The sequence below is a fragment of the Ranitomeya imitator genome, chromosome 5 (assembly GCF_032444005.1).
Source record: "Ranitomeya imitator isolate aRanImi1 chromosome 5, aRanImi1.pri, whole genome shotgun sequence".
Taxonomy (NCBI): domain Eukaryota; kingdom Metazoa; phylum Chordata; class Amphibia; order Anura; family Dendrobatidae; genus Ranitomeya; species Ranitomeya imitator.
The window spans coordinates 234,477,546-234,498,583 of NC_091286.1; the positions used below are offsets into that span (position 1 = coordinate 234,477,546).

Below are 21,038 nucleotides of genomic sequence, written 5' to 3' on the forward strand. Positions count from 1 at the left end.
ACATTGTATACACACACATACATTGTATACACACACATACATTATACATTATATACACACACATACATTATATACACACACATACATTATATACACACACATACATTGTATACACACACATACATTATATACACACACATACATTGTATATATACACACACACACATTATATACACACACACATACATTATATTAGTTATCTATATACACATACAGTGCCCGGCCATCTACCTTGGCCATTACCTGGCAGTGGGGCATCCACGTCGCTCTGGAGGTCCTTCTGCTTCGCACCCAGGATGCCATTCTTTGACTCCCACAGCAGTTTGACCATCTCGAAGATTTCGGGCATCTCGCAGAGCAGACTCCCCGAGTAGTAGGCTGGCATAGCCCCCATGCAGGTCGGTAGCAGCACCTCACCTGTCCTCCAGCTCTCGTTATAGCCCCGATCCAGCACTGGCATCCTGCCCTGCACAGGGGCACACCGGGCACACAGCAGGAGCCCTGTGAGTGCAGGAGGCTGCTGGCTTCTCGGGACGGAATAACAAGTCTATGAAATCGGTTTCACGCACATGACACCGTGCAGACCGGAGGCTGAGTGCTCGGGCTGACGCTCCCCCTGGCTTCTGCCTCGTGTCATGTCGTCTCCCCCTCAGGAACAGATTTAGGGTCTCCGCTAGCAGCCAGTAGGTGCACGGTGTGCGCCCAGTCAGGGAGTGAGTGAGAGAGGAGCGCACAGAGCAGCTGCCTCCTTCCCCTGAGCTGGCAGGGCGCCAGCTCTTCCTTCCTCTGGCTGCATTGTCAGGAGGGCACTGGTGCTGCCATGTAATGACCTCTGTGCTGTTTGTCAGTCACACACATGTATGTGCGGCCATGCTGGTGATGCAGAGAGAGAGCAGCACATGTCGTGTAACTCCCTGATCAGCTCTTCCTCCTGGCTAATGGCAGCTTATACTGTGAGGGAGCTACCTCAGCACCCATGGCAGAACTTTTCCTCAGACACTGACTGCCAGTGGCAATGTAGGAAAGGCAGCCATCTACCTCTACAACCACTGACGACATATGGCGAATGTGTGAGGCTGCTGAGCTCAATGATTGATTGCAGCGGTTACGTGTTGTAGATGTTCAGCCATGTAAACAAGGATCACCACAGCCATTTCCCCCCCAAAAAATGGTGCATCCAATAGTAATGGCTTCACCCCTAGGGCTCATTCACACATCAGTTTTTCCTCATACAAGTTCTTTCCGTTTTTTTTTTCGCAGATAGCGCTTTTAACGAATGTACGGTAGTCTGTGGACCCGTTTGCATGTCGGTTCATTCTTGTGGGCCAAGCTTTTAAGCCAGAAAGCTCTCATAAAAAGCTTTAAAAAGATGATGGAGCACAGTGACCGCATTTTGTCATGAATTTGTCCCTTACGTCACAAACCTTGCTCCATTTCCTGGCTGATGGCGCAAACCAGTTTGTTGACTTCACTCTCCAGCTTGCCCCTCTGCCAGTCTAGATGAATGGCGCCTCAGTGTGCACATACCCGTACTATGGTTCTCGGCAGGAAAATGTACATCAGCTCTCAGCTTTTACTGTTCACCATTCTTAGGCCACATTCACACGTTCAGTATTTGGTGAGTATTTTACCTCAGTATTTGTAAGTCAAAACCAGGAGTGGAAGAATCAGAAGAAAAGTTTGTAATACAAACTGTACACATCGTTTTAAAACAAAATATTCTTCAAAACATATATATATATATATATTAGCTAGATTAAAAGTCGGCAAATCATCTTCCGTGTACAGTATAGGTTATAATAGAATAGATAGAATAGATATATACACCTAGAATAGGTGTATATATAGTATACACACTACAGTTCCAAAGTTTAGGGTCACCCAGACAATTTTGTGTTTTCCATGAAAACTCATACTTTTATTAATCAAATGAGTTGCCAAATGATTTGAAAATGTAGTCCAGACATTGACAAGGTTCGAAAAAAAGATTTTTATTTGAAATAATAATTTTCTCCTTCAAATTTTGCTTTCTTCAAAGAATGCTCCTTGACTTCAGGACCGTGGGAAAATGCAAGGGATGAGGTCACAGCAGTTCATGCTGGCTGCAAGAACAGCTTCAGTGAATAGAGGTGATGTCACTGATGCTGCGCTCCCTCACAGCCTGACCCGCACTGAACTCTTGAGCGTGGGAAAATCGGCTGGTATTTTCCCACGCTAAAGAGTTCATCTGAGTTCAGGCTATGAGGGAGAGCAGCCTCAAGGGAACCTGCCACCCCGTTTTTTCAATATGAGATAAAAATACCATTAAATAGGGCCTGAGCTGTGCTTTACAATAGTGTATTTTTTGTCCCGTTTCCCCACCTATGCTGCCGAAATACCTTACTAAAGTCACCATTTTCGCCTGTCAATCACGCTGGTCAAATGGGCGTAGTTAAATCCCTGTTTCTCTCCTCCCCGCTCCTCGGCGTGTCTGACGTAAATTTGATCTGTGAATCGCACAGATCACGCTCTTTTTTGGCAGTTGCGCAGTGCATTCTGCTCTTGCGCATTATGCTTTGCCCAACTGTGGGCATAGCATACAGCACATCACCGCACATGCGGTGCATGCGCACTGATGTGCTGTATGCTATGCCCACAGTTGGGCAAAGCATAATGCGCAGGCGCATGAGCAGAATGCACTGCGCAACTGCCAAAAAAGAGCGTGATCTGTGCGATTCACAGATCGAATTTACGTCAGACACGCCGAGGAGTGGGGGGAAGGGAAACAGGGATTTAACCACGCCCATTTGACCAGCGTGATTGACAGGTGAAAACGGCTGTTGTGAGAGCAGCTTGACCGTATGGTAAGCAAAAAGTGCTCATCAAGCCAAACCAACTTGTTGGAGGGGTTTCTGGAAGCATGGGGTGAAATTTCTCAAGATTACCTCAGCAAATTAACTGCTAGAATGCCAAAGGTCTGCAATGCTGTAATTGCTGCAAAGGGAGCATTCTTTGACGAAAGCAAAGTTTGAAGGAGAAAATTATTATTTCAAATAAAAACCTTTTTTTCAAACCTTGTCAATGTCTGGACTAGATTTTCAATTCATTTGGCAACTCATGTGAGTAATAAAAGTATGAGTTTTCATGGAAAACACAAAATTGTCTGGGTGACCCTAAACCTTTGAACGGTAGTGTACATATATATATATATATATATATATATATATATACATAAATATATATTAGATGGTGGCCTGATTCTAACGCATTGGGTATTCTAGAATATGCATGTCCATGTAGTATATTGCCCAGTGGCGTAGTATATTGCCCAGTCACATAGTATATTGCCCAGCCACGTAGAATATTGCCCAGCCACGTATTATATTGTCCTGCCACGTAGTATATTGTCCAGCCACGTAGTATATTGCCCAGCCACGTAGTATATTGTCCAGTCACGTAGTATATTGCCCAGTCACGTAGTATATTGCCCAGCGACGTAGTATATTGCCCAGCCACGTAGTATATTACCCAGCCACGTAGTATATTGCCCAGCCACGTAGTACGGTATATTGCCCAGTCACGTAGTATATTGCCAAGCCACATAGTATATAGCAGAGCCACGTAGTACGGTATATTGCCCAGCCACATAGTATATTGCCCAGCCACGTAGTATATTGCCTAGTCACGTAGTATATTGCCAAGCCACAGTATATTGCCCAGTCACATAGTATATTGCCCAGTCACGTAGTATATTGCCCAGTCACGTAGTATATTGCCCAGTTACGTAGTATATTGCCCAGTCACGTAGTATATTGCACAGTCACGTAGTATATTGCCCAGTCACGTAGTATATTGCCCAGCCACATAGTATATAGCAGAGCCACGTAGTATATTGCCCAGTCACGTAGTATAGAGACTTTAAAAAAATAAATAAACATATACTCACCTATAGCCCGTTGAAGTCGTGCTATACTCACCCTTCGCCGCCTTTCTTGCTCCTCGCCACGCTCCCGGGACCGCTCCATTGCAAGCGACAGCTTCCGGCGGTCCCAGGGCTGGTGTGAGCAGGACCTATAATGATGTCGCGGTCACATGAGGTCCTTGCCGCACACCAGCTCTGGGACGGGACGGAAGCTGCCGCTTGCAATGGAGCGGTCCCGGGAGCGTGGCGAGGAGCGGGAAAGGCGGCGGAGGGTGAGTATAGCAGGTTTGTTTTTTGTTTTTTTAAATTATTTTTAACATGACATATTTTTACTATTGATGCTGCATAGGCAGCATCAATAGTAAATAGTTGGGGACACACAGGGTTAATAGCAGCGGTAACGGAGTGCGTTACACCGCGGGCCGTTACCGCTGCCATTAACCCTGTGTGAGCGGTGAGTGGAGGAGATTACGGCGCGGGCGCTGGGCAGTGAGTGCAGGGGAGGGACTAATCGGACTGTGGCCATCGCTGATTGGTCGCGGCAGCCATGACAGGCAGCTGCCGAGACCAATCAGCGAATGAATAACCGTGACAGAAGGACAGACAGACAGACAGAAGTACCCCTTAGACAATTATGTATATAGATACACCTATTCTGTGTGTATATATCTATTCTAGCTATTCTAACCTGTCATTGTGATGTTACTGTACACCACACAAGAATTGCTGGCTTTTCTAAGGACACCGGTGCGTATTTCTCGCAAGCCACACTGATTGTCCTTGTGGTGTGCGAGTTTTTCTCGCACTCATAGACTTTCATTGGTGAGTCTCGGCCGATGTACGCTGCAAATCGCAGCATGCTGCGATTTCACTGGCACGTATAATACGGCCGAGAAAAGAAACGGTGATGGGAGCTGCCCCATAGAATAATAGGGCTCCGAGTGCTATGCAATTTTTTCTCGCAGAGCACTCATCTGTATTCCTCTCTAGTGTGACTCTGGCCTAATAGAAACATGTCACCACTTCTGTATTTATCACCCACTCCTGGTTTTGGCTTACAAATACAGGTGGTAAAATACTGACTAAATAAACATGGCTTTAAAAAGGGTTTATCATTAGGGGGCAACCTTTTGAACACTTTTGCATGAAATGTACACCGCCCACCTTGTACCTCAGCATTTTTTTCCCACTATGGTTTTAACCCCTTTCTGCCATTGGACGTAATATTCCGTCCATGTGGGGTGGGCCTTAATTCCCAAGGACGGAATATTACGTCCAGCGCGATCGGCCGCGCTCACGGGGGGAGCGTGGCCGATCGCGGCCGGGTGTCAGCTGCTTATTGCAGCTGACATCCGGCACTATGTGCCAGGAGCGGTCACGGACCGCCCCCGGCACATTAACCCCTGGCACACTGCGATCAAAGATGATCGCGATGTGCCGGCGGTGCAGGGAAGCATCGCGCAGGGAGGGGGCTCCCTGCGTGCTTCCCTGAGACCCCCACAGCAACGCGATGTGATCGCGTTGCTCCGGGGGTCTCTTACCTCCCTCCCTGCAGCAAGTCCCGGATCCAAGATGGCCGCGGATCCGGGTCGGCCACGGATCCGGGTCCTGCAGGGAGGGAGGTGGCTTACCAAGTGCCTGCTCAGAGCAGGCACTTGGTAACGCTGCAGCGCTGTTTGACAGATCGGTGATCTGTCAGAGTGCTGTGCAAACTGGCAGATCACCGATCTGCATTGTCCCCCCCTGGGACAAAGTAAAAAAGTTAAAAAAAAAATTTCCAAGTGTGTAAAAAAAAAAATAAATCCTAAATAATGAAAAAAAAATATATATTATTCCCATAAATATATTTCTTTATCTAAAAAAAAACAAAAAAACAATAAAAGTACACATATTTAGTATCGCCGCGTCCGTAACAACCCGACCTATAAAGCTGTCCCACTAGTTAACCCCTTCAGTAAACACCGTAAGAAAAAAAAAAAAACGAGGCAAAAAACAAAGCTTTATTATCGTACCGCCGAACAGAAAGTGGAATAACACGCGATCAAAAAGACAGATATAAATAACCACGGTACCGCTGAAAGCGTCATCTTGTCCCGCAAAAAACGAGCCACCACACAGCAATATCAGCAAAAAAATAAAAAAGTTATAGTCCTCAGAATAAAGCGATGCAAAAATAATTATTTTTTCTATAAAATAGTTTTTATCGTATAAAAGCGCCAAAACATTAAAAAAATGATATAAATGAGGTGTCGCTGTAATCGTACTGACCCGAAGAATAAAACTGCTTTATCAATTTTACCAAACGCGGAACGGTATAAACGCCTCCCCCAAAAGAAATTCATGAATAGCTGGTTTTTGGTCATTCTGCCTCACAAAAATTGGAATAAAAAGCGATCAAAAAATGTCACGTGCCCGAAAATGTTACCAATAAAAACGTCAACTCGTCCCGCAAAAAACAAGACCTCACATGACTCTGTGGACCAAAATATGGAAAAATTATAGCTCTCAAAATGTGGTAACGCAAAAATATTTTTTGCAATAAAAAGCGTCTTTCAGTGTGTGACGGCTGCCAATCATAAAAATCCGCTAAAAAACCCGCTATAAAAGTAAATCACACCCCCCCTTCATCACCCCCTTAGTTAGGGAAAAATAAAAAAAATAAAAAAATGTATTTATTTCCATTTTCCCATTAGGGTTAGGGCTAGGGTTAGGGCTAGGGTTAGGGTTAGGGCTAGGGTTAGGGCTAGGGTTAGGGTTGGGGCTAGGGTTAGGGCTAGGGTTAGTGCTAGGGTTGGGGCTAGGGTTAGGGTTAAGGCTACAGTTAGGGTTGGGGCTAAAGTTAGGGTTAGGGTTTGGATTACATTTGCGGTTGGGATTAGGATTAGTGGTGTGTCTGGGTTAGAGGTGTGGTTAGGGTTACCGTTGGGATTAGGGTTAGGGGTGTGTTTGGATTAGGGTTTCAGTTATAATTGGGGGGTTTCCACTGTTTAGACACATCAGGGGCTCTCCAAACGCGACATGGCGACCAATCTCAATTCCATCCAATTCTGCATTGAAAAAGTAAAACAGTGCTCCTTCCCTTCCGAGTTCTCCCGTGTGCCCAAACAGGAGTTTACCCCAACATATGGGGTATCAGCGTACTCAGGACAAATAGGACAACAACTTTTGGGGTCCAATTTCTCCTGTTACCCTTGGGAAAATACAAAACTGGGGGCTAAAAAATAATTTTTGTGGGAAAAAAAGAGAATTTTTATTTTCACGGCTCTGCGTCATAAACTGTAGTGAAACACTTGGGGGCTCAAAGTTCTCACAACACATCTAGATAAGTTCGTGGGGGGGTCTAGTTTCCAATATGGGGTGACTTGTGGGGGGTTTCTACTGTTTAGGTATATTAGGGGCTCTGCAAACGCAATGTGACGCCTGCAGACCATTCCATCTAAGTCTGCATTCCAAATGGCGCTCCTTCCCTTCCGAGCCCTCCCATGTGCCCAAACGCTGGTTCCCCCCCCCCACATATGGGGTATCAACGCACTCAGGACAAATTGGACAACAACTTTTGGGGTCCAATTTCTCCTTTTACCCTCGAGAAAATACAAAACTGGGGGCTAAAATATAATTTTGAGGGGAAAAATTTTTGTTTTATTTTTACGGCTCTGCATTATAAACTTCTGTGAAGCTCTTATTGGGTCAAAGTGCTCACCACACATCTAGATAAGTTCCTTAGGGGGTCTACTTTTCTAAATGGTGTCACTTGTGGGGGGTTTCAATGTTTAGGCACATCAGTGGCTCTCCAAACGCAACATGGCGTCCCATCTCAATTCCTGTCAATTTTGCATTGAAAGGTCAAACGGCGCTCCTTCCCTTCTGAGCTCTCCCATGCGCCCAAACAGTGGTTTACCCCCACATATGGGGTATCAGCGTACTCAGGACAAATTGTGCAACAACTTTTGTGGTCCAATTTCTTCTCTTACCATTGGGAAAATAAAAAATTGGGGGCGAAAAGATAATTTTTGTGAAAAAAAATGATTTTTTATTTTTACGGTTCTGCATTATAAACTTCTGTGAAGCACTTGGTGGGTCAAAGTGCTCACCACACCTCTAGATAAGTTCCTTAGGGGGTCTACTTTCCAAAATGGTGTCACTTGTGGGGGGGTTTCAATGTTTAGGCACATCAGTGGCTCTCCAAACGCAACATGGCGTCCCATCTCAATTCCTGTCAATTTTGCATTGAAATGTCAAAAGGCGCTCCTTCCCTTCCGAGCTCTGCCATGCGCCCAAACTGTGGTTAACCCCCACATATGGGGTATCAGCGTACTCAGGACAAATTTTACAACAAGGTTTGGGGTCCATTTTCTCCTGTTACCCTTGGTAAAATAAAACAAATTGGAGCTGAAGTAAATTTTTTGTGAAAAAAAGTTAAATGTTCATTTTTATTTAAACATTCAAAAAATTCCTGTGAAGCACCTGAAGGGTTAATAAACTTCTTGAATGTGGTTTTGAGAACCTTGAGGGGTGCAGTTTTTAGAATGGTGTCACCCCTCAAAATGACTTCAAATGAGATGTGGTCCCTAAAATAAAATGGTGTTGTAAAAATGAGAAATTGCTGGTCAACTTTTAACCCTTATAACTCCCTAACAAAAAAAAATTTTGGTGCCAAAATTGTGCTGATGTAAAGTAGACATGTGGGAAATGTTATTTATTAAGTATTTTGTGTGACATATCTCTGTGATTTAATTGCATAAAAATTCAAAGTTGGAAAATTGCGAAATTTTTAAAATTTTCACCAAATTTCCGTTTTTTTCACAAATAAACGCAGGTAATGTCAAAGAAATTTTACCACTATCATGAAGTACAATATGTCACGAGAAAACAATGTCAGAATCACCGGGATCTGTTGAAGCGTTCCAGAGTTATAACCTCATAAAGGGACAGTGGTCAGAATTGTAAAAATTGGCCCGGTCATTAACGTGCAAACCACCCTTGGGGGTAAAGGGGTTAATATCAAATAATTAAATATTATTCACATAGATTTTCAAAGACTACAGAATTGATGACACATACTTATAGGGGTATTCCCATCTTCACGATCCTATCCCAATATGTAGTAGGTGTAATAATAATCACATTAGCAAATACCTCTAATTAGAAATGTAGTGTTGTTCTTCTGATTCGCTATGTCGCTTAGGCTACTTTCACACTTGCGTCGGTACGTGCCCATCGCAATGCGTCGGGCCGACGTACCGACGGACATTGTGAAATTAACTGCACGACGTGGGCAGTGGATGCAGTTTTCAACGCATCCGCTGCCCATTCTGCAGTCCGGGGAGGAGGGGGCGGAGTTTCAGCTGCGCATGTGCGGTCGAAAATGGAGGACGTGACGCACAAAAAAAGCTACATGGAACTTTTTTTGTGCCGACGGTCCGCCAAAATACGACGCATCCGTCGCACGACGGATGCGACATGTGGCCATATACGTCGCAATGCGTCGCTAATGCAAGTCTATGGAGAAAAAACGCATCCTGAGGGCAATTTTGCAAAATGCGTTTTTTTCTCCAAAACGACGCATTGCGACGGACAGCAAACGACGCAAGTGTGAAAGTAGCCTTACCCGATGTGCAGGGTATTGCAGTAGCTTGGGTAATCCATGGTTACATCTAAAATGCTACTACTAAGGTTCTGTGCTGTTACTGCAGTATATCACAGAACAATGAATTCACAATCACATTAACTATACAGGAACAGTAACTCCTTATCTCACATGATGAATTATTATTCACAGACTGACTACCTCTCCCATCTTCAATCTGCTCCACTAGTGCAGTAGGTCAACACAATCCAATTGTGGCCTTTTTATGCCCCTATGTAGAATGGGCTGTGTACAGGGGCGGATTATCAGACGGTCAATATGGGCGGTAGCCCAGGGCCCAGTGGTCTGGGGGGCCCTGGGCTACCGCACAGATTGACCCTCCACTAATTGTCTGAATGCCCGCCGGCATTTGTGTGCCCCCGGACCCGGTGGGCAGAGAGAGGGGGCCCGCATTGGTTGGGAGGTGCGTGTATCAGCCGGTCAGCTGAGAGCTCCGAGTCCCTGCACCAGGCCTGCACAGCAGCACACCACATAATGGCTGCTCTGTGCACAGGACCTGTGATGAGGTCACAGGATGGGAGGAGTCAGGAGTCACATGATCGGGAGGAGGACCTCCGTGTACAGGACTTTGCTGGTTGCCATGGCGCCGGAGGAAGGTAAGGCAGCGTATGTGTGAGGTCAGGAGGTGTTTACAGGGTGGATGTAGCAGAGCCGTGTGTGTACGAGGTGTATGGATCAGAGCAGCGTGTGAAAGGTCTATGGAGCGGAGTCGTGTGTGTACGATGTGTATGGAGCCGTGTGCATGAGGTGTACGGAGCGCAGCCGCGTGTGTACGAGGTGTACGAAGCAGAGCAGCGTGTGTATGAGGTGTACGGAGCGGAGTCGTGTGTACAAGGTGTACGGAGCACAGCCGCGTGTGTACGAGGTGTACGGAGCGCAGCCGCGTGTGTACGAGGTGTACGGAGCGGAGTCGTGTGTACGAGGTGTACGGAGCGGAGTCGTTTGTAAGAGGTGTACGGAGCCATGTGTACAAGGTGTACGGAGCACAGCCGCATGTGTACAAGGTGTACGGAGCACAGCCGCGTGTGTACGAGGTGTACGGAGCGGAGTCGTGTGTAAGAGGTGTACGGAGCCATGTGTACAAGGTGTACGGAGCACAGCCGCCTGTGTACAAGGTGTACGGAGCACAGCCGCATGTGTACAAGGTGTACGGAGCGGAGTCGTGTGTAAGAGGTGTAAGGAGCACAGCCGCGTGTGTACGAGGTGTACGGAGCGGAGCCGTGTGTACGAGGTGTACGGAGCACTGCCGCGTGTGTACGAGGTGTACGGAGCACAGCCGCGTGTGTACGAGGTGTACGGAGCACAGCCGCGTGTGTACGAGGTGTACGGAGCACAGCCGCGTGTGTACGAGGTGTACGGAGCACAGCCGTGTGTGTACGAGGTGTACGGAGCGGAGTCGTGTGTAAGAGGTGTACGGAGCGGAGTCGTGTGTAAGAGGTGTACGGAGCCATGTGTACAAGGTGTACGGAGCACAGCCGCATGTGTACAAGGTGTACGGAGCGGAGTCGTGTGTAAGAGGTGTACGGAGCACAGCCGCGTGTGTACGAGGTGTACGGAGCGGAGCCGTGTGTACGAGGTGTACGGAGCACTGCCGCGTGTGTACGAGGTGTACGGAGCACAGCCGCGTGTGTACGAGGTGTACGGAGCACAGCCGCGTGTGTACGAGGTGTACAGAGCACAGCCGCGTGTGTACGAGGTGTACGGAGCGGAGTCGTGTGTACGAGGTGTACGGAGCGGAGTCGTTTGTAAGAGGTGTACGGAGCCATGTGTACAAGGTGTACGGAGCACAGCCGCATGTGTACAAGGTGTACGGAGCACAGCCGCGTGTGTACGAGGTGTACGGAGCGGAGTCGTGTGTAAGAGGTGTACGGAGCCATGTGTACAAGGTGTACGGAGCACAGCCGCATGTGTACAAGGTGTACGGAGCGGAGTCGTGTGTAAGAGGTGTACGGAGCACAGCCGCGTGTGTACGAGGTGTACGGAGCGGAGCCGTGTGTACGAGGTGTACGGAGCACTGCCGCGTGTGTACGAGGTGTACGGAGCGGAGCAGCATGTGAAAGGTGTACGGAGTGGAGTCGTGTGTACAAGGTGTACGGAGCACAGCCGCGTGTGTACGAGGTGTACGGAGCGGAGTCGTGTGTACGAGGTGTACGGAGCGGAGTCGTTTGTAAGAGGTGTACGGAGCCATGTGTACAAGGTGTACGGAGCACAGCCGCATGTGTACAAGGTGTATGGAGCACAGCCGCGTGTGTATGGAGCGGAGTCGTGTGTAAGAGGTGTACGGAGCCATGTGTACAAGGTGTACGGAGCACAGCCGCATGTGTACAAGGTGTACGGAGCGGAGTCGTGTGTAAGAGGTGTACGGAGCACAGCCGCGTGTGTACGAGGTGTACGGAGCGGAGCCGCATGTGTACGAGGTGTACAGAGCACAGCCGCGTGTGTACGAGGTGTACGGAGCACAGCCGCGTGTGTACGAGGTGTACGGAGCGGAGCAGCATGTGAAAGGTGTACGGAGTGGAGTCGTGTGTACAAGGTGTACGGAGCACAGCCGCGTGTGTACGAGGTGTACGGAGCACAGCCGCGTGTGTACGAGGTGTACGGAGCACAGCCGCGTGTGTACGAGGTGTACGGAGCACAGCCGCGTGTGTACGAGGTGTACGGAGCACAGCCGCGTGTGTACGAGGTGTACGGAGCACAGCCGCGTGTGTACGAGGTGTACGGAGCGCAGCCGCGTGTGTACGAGGTGTACGGAGCACAGCCGCGTGTGTACGAGGTGTACGGAGCGCAGCCGCGTGTGTACGAGGTGTACGGAGCACAGCCGCGTGTGTACGAGGTGTACGGAGCACAGCCGCATGTGTACGAGGTGTACGGAGCGGAGCAGCATGTGAAAGGTGTACGGAGTGGAGTCGTGTGTACAAGGTGTACGGAGCACAGCCGCGTGTGTACGAGGTGTACGGAGCACAGCCGCGTGTATACGAGGTGTACGCAGCGGAGCAGCATGTGAAAGGTGTACGGAGTGGAGTCGTGTGTACGAGGTGTACGGAGCACAGCCGCGTGTGTACGAGGTGTACGGAGCACAGCCGCGTGTGTACAAGGTGTACGGAGCGGAGTCGTGTGTAAGAGGTGTACAGAGCCATGTGTACAAGGTGTACGGAGCACAGCCGCATGTGTACAAGGTGTACGGAGCGGAGTCGTGTGTAAGAGGTGTACGGAGCCATGTGTACGAGGTGTACGGAGCACAGCCGCGTGTGTACGAGGTGTACGGAGCGGAGCCGTGTGTACGAGGTGTACGGAGCACTGCCGCGTGTGTACGAAGTGTACGGAGCACAGCCGCGTGTGTATGAGTTGTACGGAGCACAGCCACGTGTGTATGAGGTGTACGGAGTAGTGCCGTGTGTGTACGAGATGTATGGAGAGGAGCCGTATGTGTATGAGGTGTACGCAGCGGAGCTGTGTGTGTGCAAGGTATGCGGAGCAGTGTGTGCAATGTGTATGGAGCGGAGCGGTGTGTGTATGAGGTGTACGGAGTAGTGCCGTGTGTACGAGATGTATGGAGCGGAGCCGTGTGTGTATGAGGTGTATGGAGCGGAGCCGTGTATGGAGCAGAGCCGTGTGTGTATGAGGTGTATGGAGCAGAGCCGTGTATGAGGTGTATGGAGCGGAGCTGAATGTGTACGGAGCGGAGCCGTGTGTGTATGAGATGTATGGAGTGGAGCCGTGTGTACGGAGCGGAGCCGTGTATGCAAAGTTTACGGAGCGCAGCCGCGTGTGTAGGAGTAGCTATGTGTGGCCATTATCATGTGCGGCCAATATACAGTAAGGAGCATCATGTGTGGCCATTATACAGTATGGAGCATCATGTGCGGTCATTATACAGTATTATTGAGCATCATGTGCGGTCATTATACAGTATGGAGAATCATGTGTGGCCATTATACAGTATGGAGCATCATGTGTGGCCATTATACAGTATGGAGCATCATGTGCTGTCATTATACAGTATGGAGCATCATGTGCTGTCATTATACAGTATGGAGCATCATGTGCAGTCATTATACAGTATGGAGCATCATGTGCTGTCATACAGTATGGAGCATCATGTGCAGTCATTATACAGTATGGAGCATCATGTGCGGCTATTATACAGTATGGAGCATCATATGCGGTCATTATACAGTATGGAGCATCATGTGTGGCCATTATGGAGCATCATGTGCGGTCATTATACAATATGGAGCATCATGTGTGGTCATTATACAGTATAGAGCATCATGTGCGGTCATTATACAGTATTGAGCATCATGTGGGGCCATTATACAGTATTGAGCATCATGTGGGGTCATTATACAGTATTGAGCATCATGTGGGGTCATTATACAGTATTGAGCATTATGTGTGGCCATTGTACAGTATTGAGCATCATGTGGGGTCATTATACAGTATTGAGCATCATGTGGGGCCATTATACAGTATTGAGCATCATGTGGGGTCATTATACAGTATTGAGCATCATGTGTGGCCATTATACAGTATTGAGCATCATGTGTGGCCATTATACAGTATTGAGCATCATGTATGGCCATTATACAGTATTGAGCATCATGTGGGGCCATTATACAGTATTGAGCATCATGTGGGGTCATTATACAGTATTGAGCATCATGTGTGGCCATTATACAGTATTGAGCATCATGTGTGGTCATTATACAGTATTGAGCATCATGTGTGGCCATTATACAGTATGGAGCATCATGTGTGGCCATTATACAGTATTGAGCATCATGTGTGGCCATTATACAGTATTGAGCATCATGTGTGGCCATTATACAGTATTGAGCATCATGTGTGGCCATTATACAGTATTGAGCATCATGTGTGGCCATTACACAGTATTGAGCATCATGTGTGGCCATTATACAGTATTGAGCATCATGTGGGGCCATTATACAGTATGGAGCATCATGTGTGGCCATTATACAGTATTGAGCATCATGTGGGGCCATTATACAGTATTGAGCATTATGTGTGGCCATTGTACAGTATTGATCATCATGTGGGGTCATTATACAGTATTGAGCATCATGTGGGGCCATTATACAGTATTGAGCATCATGTGGGGTCATTATACAGTATTGAGCATCATGTGTGGCCATTATACAGTATTGAGCATCATGTGTGGCCATTATACAGTATTGAGCATCATGTGTGGCCATTATACAGTATTGAGCATCATGTGGGGCCATTATACAGTATTGAGCATCATGTGGGGTCATTATACAGTATTGAGCATCATGTGTGGCCATTATACAGTATTGAGCATCATGTGTGGTCATTATACAGTATTGAGCATCATGTGTGGCCATTATACAGTATGGAGCATCATGTGTGGCCATTATACAGTATTGAGCATCATGTGTGGCCATTATACAGTATTGAGCATCATGTGTGGCCATTATACAGTATTGAGCATCATGTGTGGCCATTATACAGTATTGAGCATCATGTGTGGCCATTACACAGTATTGAGCATCATGTGGGGCCATTATACAGTATTGAGCATCATGTGGGGCCATTATACAGTATGGAGCATCATGTGTGGCCATTATACAGTATTGAGCATCATGTGGGGCCATTATACAGTATGGAGCATCATGTGGGGCCATTATACAGTATGGAGCATCATGTGTGGCCATTATACAGTATGGAGCATCATGTGGGGTCATTATACAGTATTGAACATCATGTGCGGCCATTATACAGTATTGAGCATCATGTGGTCATGTGGGGTCATTATACAGTATCGAGCACTGTGTGGCCATATTTTTTTTTTTATAATTATTCTTTATGAACAGTGTGATCAGCAGTGCTAAATGGGTGTGGTTGAGACATGGATATGGGTGTGACTAGTGAATGGGTGTGGTCAGAGGTGTGTCCTAAAATTTGCTGCGGCGCGCAACGCGCGCCGCAAACTTTGTCCCTCTTTCCCAACTTCAAAAGTTGGGAGGTATGGTAATATGTGGTCTGGAAATGGTGCGGTGGTATTTGTCCCTTGTATGTGCTATTATTCGATCACTGTGGTTGTAATTTGTGGTCTGGTCATGGTGCGGTGGTATTTGTTCCTTGTATGTGATATTATTGGTCAAGATATACCTAAATTGTATTGCAGATTTTAACAAATATTTCCTAGGTTACAGTAGAGTAGGGCCCGGCCCTTTTTCTGGAATAATCTGGTTCGGGTATATCATGACCCCCGTCACATGACCCCCGTCACATGACCCCCGTCACATGACCCCCGTCACATGACCCCCGTCACATGACCGGGGGGGCCCACAGTGTGTGAAGAGCCCGGGGCCCTGGCTACCCTTAATCCACCCCTGGCTGTGTACTCTGGTCTCCTATCCCAACACTGTAAAAACATAAAATGGCTCTGCTTGGTCTGCCCTCATCTTTTGTACTGGCTGTTATAATCTCTCCTGATTAGCTTCGCTAAACGATGTAATGTGATAGCTGTAGGGCATTATAGGGAAGCGTGCCTAGCTCGCTCTGTGATTCTTCAGCAGTGCAAGAAATGACGCTGGGCATTTATTTAAGTCTAATCTGCCCAAATCAAATCTCAAACTATTTGAATTCTCGGGGAACTGCAAATTTCAGAAAATGTTACTTGAAATCAATTTTCCACAGATCAGTTCTCATTCTGTCATCTTTATATAACAACACATCCCTATTAAAACAAAACAAAACATTTTTTTGGCATGTAAAATAGAAAGAAGAATAATTTCAAAACTTTTTCCACCTTAAATGTCACCCAATGTCTGTACAATTCCATTGAAAAATCAAATATTTTTGATAGAAAATTAAAAAGAACTAAAATAATGTCATTGCATAAATATGCAATCTGTCACCCCTAGGTGAGTATAATCTAACTTGTTTTTCTTATCTTTCAGGTTACATTGGGGGGTTATTTTCAGAATTACAGAATGCTGTAGATAAGCCCCTGATGTCTGTGGCTGAAGCTTATATACAAAAAGTAGGTGACAGATTCCCTTTAAACTAATACTTTGTTAAGTACTGTGAAGCACACGCACTTCGCCACCCTGCCTAACGTCACTATTACATCAGAGGGATCATACAGTACGGTTTCCCCACTTGCACCAATGTGACGTTCCACACCTCCTGGGGACACGTAAGGTCAGCTTGGCACAGTTTTACACAGACATCCCCTGTCCACACGGGCCTGGGGAGGCACGGGGAGAGAGAGAGTTGTCCCGCTTGCTAGCAGCAGTGAAACAGAGCCTTATCAGCCCAGTAAGACTGCCAAGAGTTCCTCGTTAGATATAAGAATATAACGAGCCAGAAACCAGCCCCGGTAGCATATGAAGTTAAAACTGAGAACATGGACTTATGGATTTGAGGATCGAGATAAAAGAGCAGCCCAAGGTTAAATTACATATTTAATCGCCCTAAGGGCACGCTAGACAAAACACTATACACACAGTGGTTATAGATATACAATTGTCAGATATGCAAATACAGGTAAAGTACAATATAAATGAGCAAATTAATCATATCAGTCACCGATTTAATGTTCGACCATGTGTGCTGGGCCTCATGCCGGCATGCCAGCTGGTTCCAGTTCCTTCTAGCATGCTACGCAATGTGCCCCCCCTTACCCTTTAGAAGTGAACAGCAAGCATGACAAAGAGTACATTGCCTTGCACAAGCATTTAACCCCTTGGTTGGTTATTCCCTGTTTCATCCCCTGGATGATCCTAATCCCCCTCCCCTGGGGGTTTGTAGCTAAAACTTTCAAAATCTATCAAAGATCATAACTTCACAACGGAAGGTCATAGGACAGCCTTTTCCATCGGATCCAGCCAGGCCTCCATTATGCTTGGAGACCACACACAACTTTTGTATGTGGCTTCTACTAGCCGTTCTGCGTATCTCCTCACCTTGAGGTGCCAGAATGGATTGAGACCCTGGAAGGTGTTCAGCTCATTCCAGAGATCTCGAAAATGTAAGCAATTTGTGGCTAGGACGTACAGTAACTCCATATTTAACTTAAATTTCTTTATGAAATTCCCATCTGACTGAATGAAGCAGTTACACAGAATAACCCTCTTTGGATATTACCTAAGCTGGTGGGCATGTGAATTTTCCCTTTTCAGCTGAAAAGGCTGGACCACCTGCTGAGCCAGGTGGCCCGTTACAGCTACACATGCGGAAGGAGGACTGTAGTATGATATGATACAGTTGATGGGCATGCCTTAAATCCCCCCAATATTCTTCACAAGTACACTTTGAAGTAATGACAGTATTCAGGAGTCTATCAGCAGGATACTTCGAATAGGCAATCTTTAATGCTGTTGTAGGCTTCTTGGCAGCCACCCGGTTCAATTTTCTTTTTGTCTTTACATACATTTTTGAGGGACATGTAGCACTAGTTAGTCTCACTGTTGTGCCAAATTTAAGCCACTTCTTGAAGACATCTTCACATTGTTCCACATAATATCTAATGTTTTGGAATTTTTTTTCTTCTACCCTTCTGATTGATAATTTTCAACAAGAAGATCCCTTTGTTGTGTTGTAAGCAGTTAGTTTAAAGATGATGACTTTTTGCTGATAATGTAAATAAGAAAATGTCAGGAAAATCTACTAGAACACCTAACTTTATATGGGGTTAATCAGAATAACTTTCAATAATGGTGGCCGTGTACTGAATACTATTTAAAATGAGTTTAAATGTGATTGTAATTCTGAACATAATACATCCCCGATTATAGAAGGATGTTCATACCTATGCAACCAAATAAATTTAGTTTTGTTTTTTTTTCCAAAAAAAGAAGAAATGTCCAGCTTCACCGAATCCGTAAAAAAGAGTTTTCTTTATTCACAAACTTTAAACATGGAGGATACAGACTTCAGCATGAACCATATAGGTAGGAATCTCAACGCGTTTCTGGAGACTAAGCTCCCTTAATCATTTTTTTTCCCCCTGAAAATAATTTCAGTTTGTTTATCAATTGAATTGTGACATTAAAGGTGGAAAAAGATCATGAAATTACTTTTCTTGGTATGATTTTTTTTGAATGACAAAAATCTTGCATTTAACAGTAACATTTAAAACTTATATAACCAAGTGTATCATGACACATGGATGTTATAATTTGCATATTGCCGAACTCTCATGAAGGTGTAAAGTCTACATTATAAAATGAAGAAGGAAATACTGTATGTTTTACATTATATTGCAATGTGAATTCTGACTATGAATAAAAACAGCACATAAAAATCGGACAAAGTTCAGAATATAAATCATTTTACATCCGTGAATGCATGGTATTAATATATCATGTACCTATTATAATTTGCCAGTTGTTTTTAGCTTTATAATCCATTATTCGACACATAGTGGTCAAAACATACTCTGCCTTTGTAAGGGGCTGGACCAGGGCAGTAGTCATGGCTGAACAGTCCGGTGTATCTTTGCCTTGGCCCCCCATTACATGAAAACATTGTCCATCACTTTGTGTACCTGTGGCTCCATTCTCTGCGTCATCAGGATCACCTCTGTTTCGCTGCGTGTCCCCATCAATCAGTGTGTAATAAAGATTGAGACATGGTCCTTTTCAACTTTCAAATCAACAACTTTACTGTAAGCTTTATGCAGCACATCCAGACTCTTCACAGCAATTACGACAGGATCAGCATTACACATTTCCTCTTCTGTCCCTGCACCTTCCTTCCTTTCACATAACGTATACCAGGGTCGGACTATGCCGCACGGTTCCTTAGTGTGTAAGGTACTAGCAGGAATGCGGGATGCAGTGATGAGCAGGGGGCAGAGCAAGAGTTAACAAATTTTATATCAGAATATGTCCCAACAGTAAATACTCCAAGCAGGGAGTAAGGGGGTGTAAGCATACGGGCCCACAAAATATATTTATCAATAAAAGAATTGCAACAGGTGTAAAACAGGTTAACTTATCAGTCTCAGGTTCCTAGATGATGGTGGTTGGAAGATCCCACGATGGCGCCGTAGGTGGCGCATGACGTCTCGGAACCGGCCCTGGAGAAAGGTGAAGCACTGTCTCTGTACGGTGGCGGAGTGTCCTGATCTTCTTATATGTGGTTTGGTGATCCTGGAATGTGGTGCAGTATGGGGGAAGGATTTCTGCACAGCCAAAGAAGTACAAAGTCTCGGGGTGAAGGCAGCAGTCCCAAAGCTACGGGCCGCACATGTCGCTGGATCAGCGTTGCGAAAAGAGTCAGTGGGTGTAAGTTGCACCAACGGGTTGGTGCCTTTAGGGTCGGGAGTTAACAGGGGATTAGCCTCTGGAATTGCACAGTCTGTATGTGCAGGGAAAGTAACGCTGTCGAGCGGTCCTGTAAGCTGGCATCGGTCTGCAGAGAGAGAGAGTCAACCTTCTCTTGTTGCACACGCTGAGTCCCCGCCAAAAGCCCTGTTTTCACATGCGCAGTCCCCTGTATATCACATCCGCCCCCAGAAGTCAGGTGCAAAGGTCTATCCCAGTCAGTAAGTGCTTCCCCCGGCAACAAAGGTGACAGACCCGATAGTTCCGGCCTGGACACGCAGGAGAGACTACTATTCTGGTCCATCTTCCTACAAGTGTCCTCCCAATTCAGATCTGCAATGGTTAGGCCTTTCTTAGTCTGCTTCGCACCAGACATGAGAGTTCCATTTCCAAAGCTAGTTGCCACCTGGCGAGAGACCTGCCCTTCATTATTGTGCTTTGTGATGTCCCAGTGCTGTCCTGCTCCAAGCTCACTGCTTCTGGGATCTGCCCCAACCACCATTTCACCCTGGTACTGGGGACATCTGCCCAAGCTATAAGCTGCAACATTCTAGGGCTACCTGTGCCTGCCTACTGTCTTTGTTTCTCCTTTCCTACTGCTGTGCTGGCCTCCGCTTTTCTGGCCTGATGCTGTGGATGGGTGTGCACTCTCCTCTTAAGGTACCGTCACACATAACGATATCGTTAACAATATTGTTGCTTTTTGTTACGTAGCAACGATATCGTTAACGAAATTGTTATGTGTGACAGCGACCAATGATCAGGCCCCTGCTGGGAGATCGTTGGTCGCTGGGGAATTATCAGGACTTTATTTAGTCGCTGGATCACCCACTGACATCGCTGAATCGGCGTGTGTGACGCCGATTCAGCGATGTCTTCACTGGTAACCAGGGTAAACATCGGGTTACTAAGCGCAGGGCCGCGCTTAGTAACCCGATGTTTACCCTGGTTACCATTGTAAAAGTAAAAAAAAAAACACTACATACTTACATTCCTGTCACGTCCTTCAGCGTCAGCTTCCCTGCATCCCCCAGTGTCAGCGCCGGCCGGCCGTAAAGCAGAGCACAGCGGTGACGTCACTGCTCTGCTTTCTGGCCAGTGCTTACACAGTGCATGAAGTCCATACTTAGACACGGCAGTGTCAGCACCTGCATCTGTACCACCACCAATTGGC

The 21,038-nt window shown here is 46.5% G+C and overlaps 1 protein-coding gene across 3 annotated transcripts in view; it reads right to left on the bottom strand.

Annotated features, from left to right (window-relative positions):
- Window positions 1-21,038, bottom strand: part of PDE7B (phosphodiesterase 7B) — a 562,290-nt gene that overhangs the window by 150,610 nt on the left and 390,642 nt on the right. The window contains exon 1 of one of the 3 annotated variants that reach the window (XM_069725978.1): window positions 244-899. The exons of 1 other annotated variant lie outside the window; for it this stretch is intronic. In XM_069725978.1, coding sequence (XP_069582079.1) covers window positions 244-460 — 217 coding nt within the window. In that variant the 5' untranslated portion in view covers window positions 461-899. Of the gene's footprint in view, window positions 1-231; window positions 900-21,038 lie in introns of those variants that run through there. One more of the 3 variants, XM_069725977.1, reaches the window with a different exon arrangement.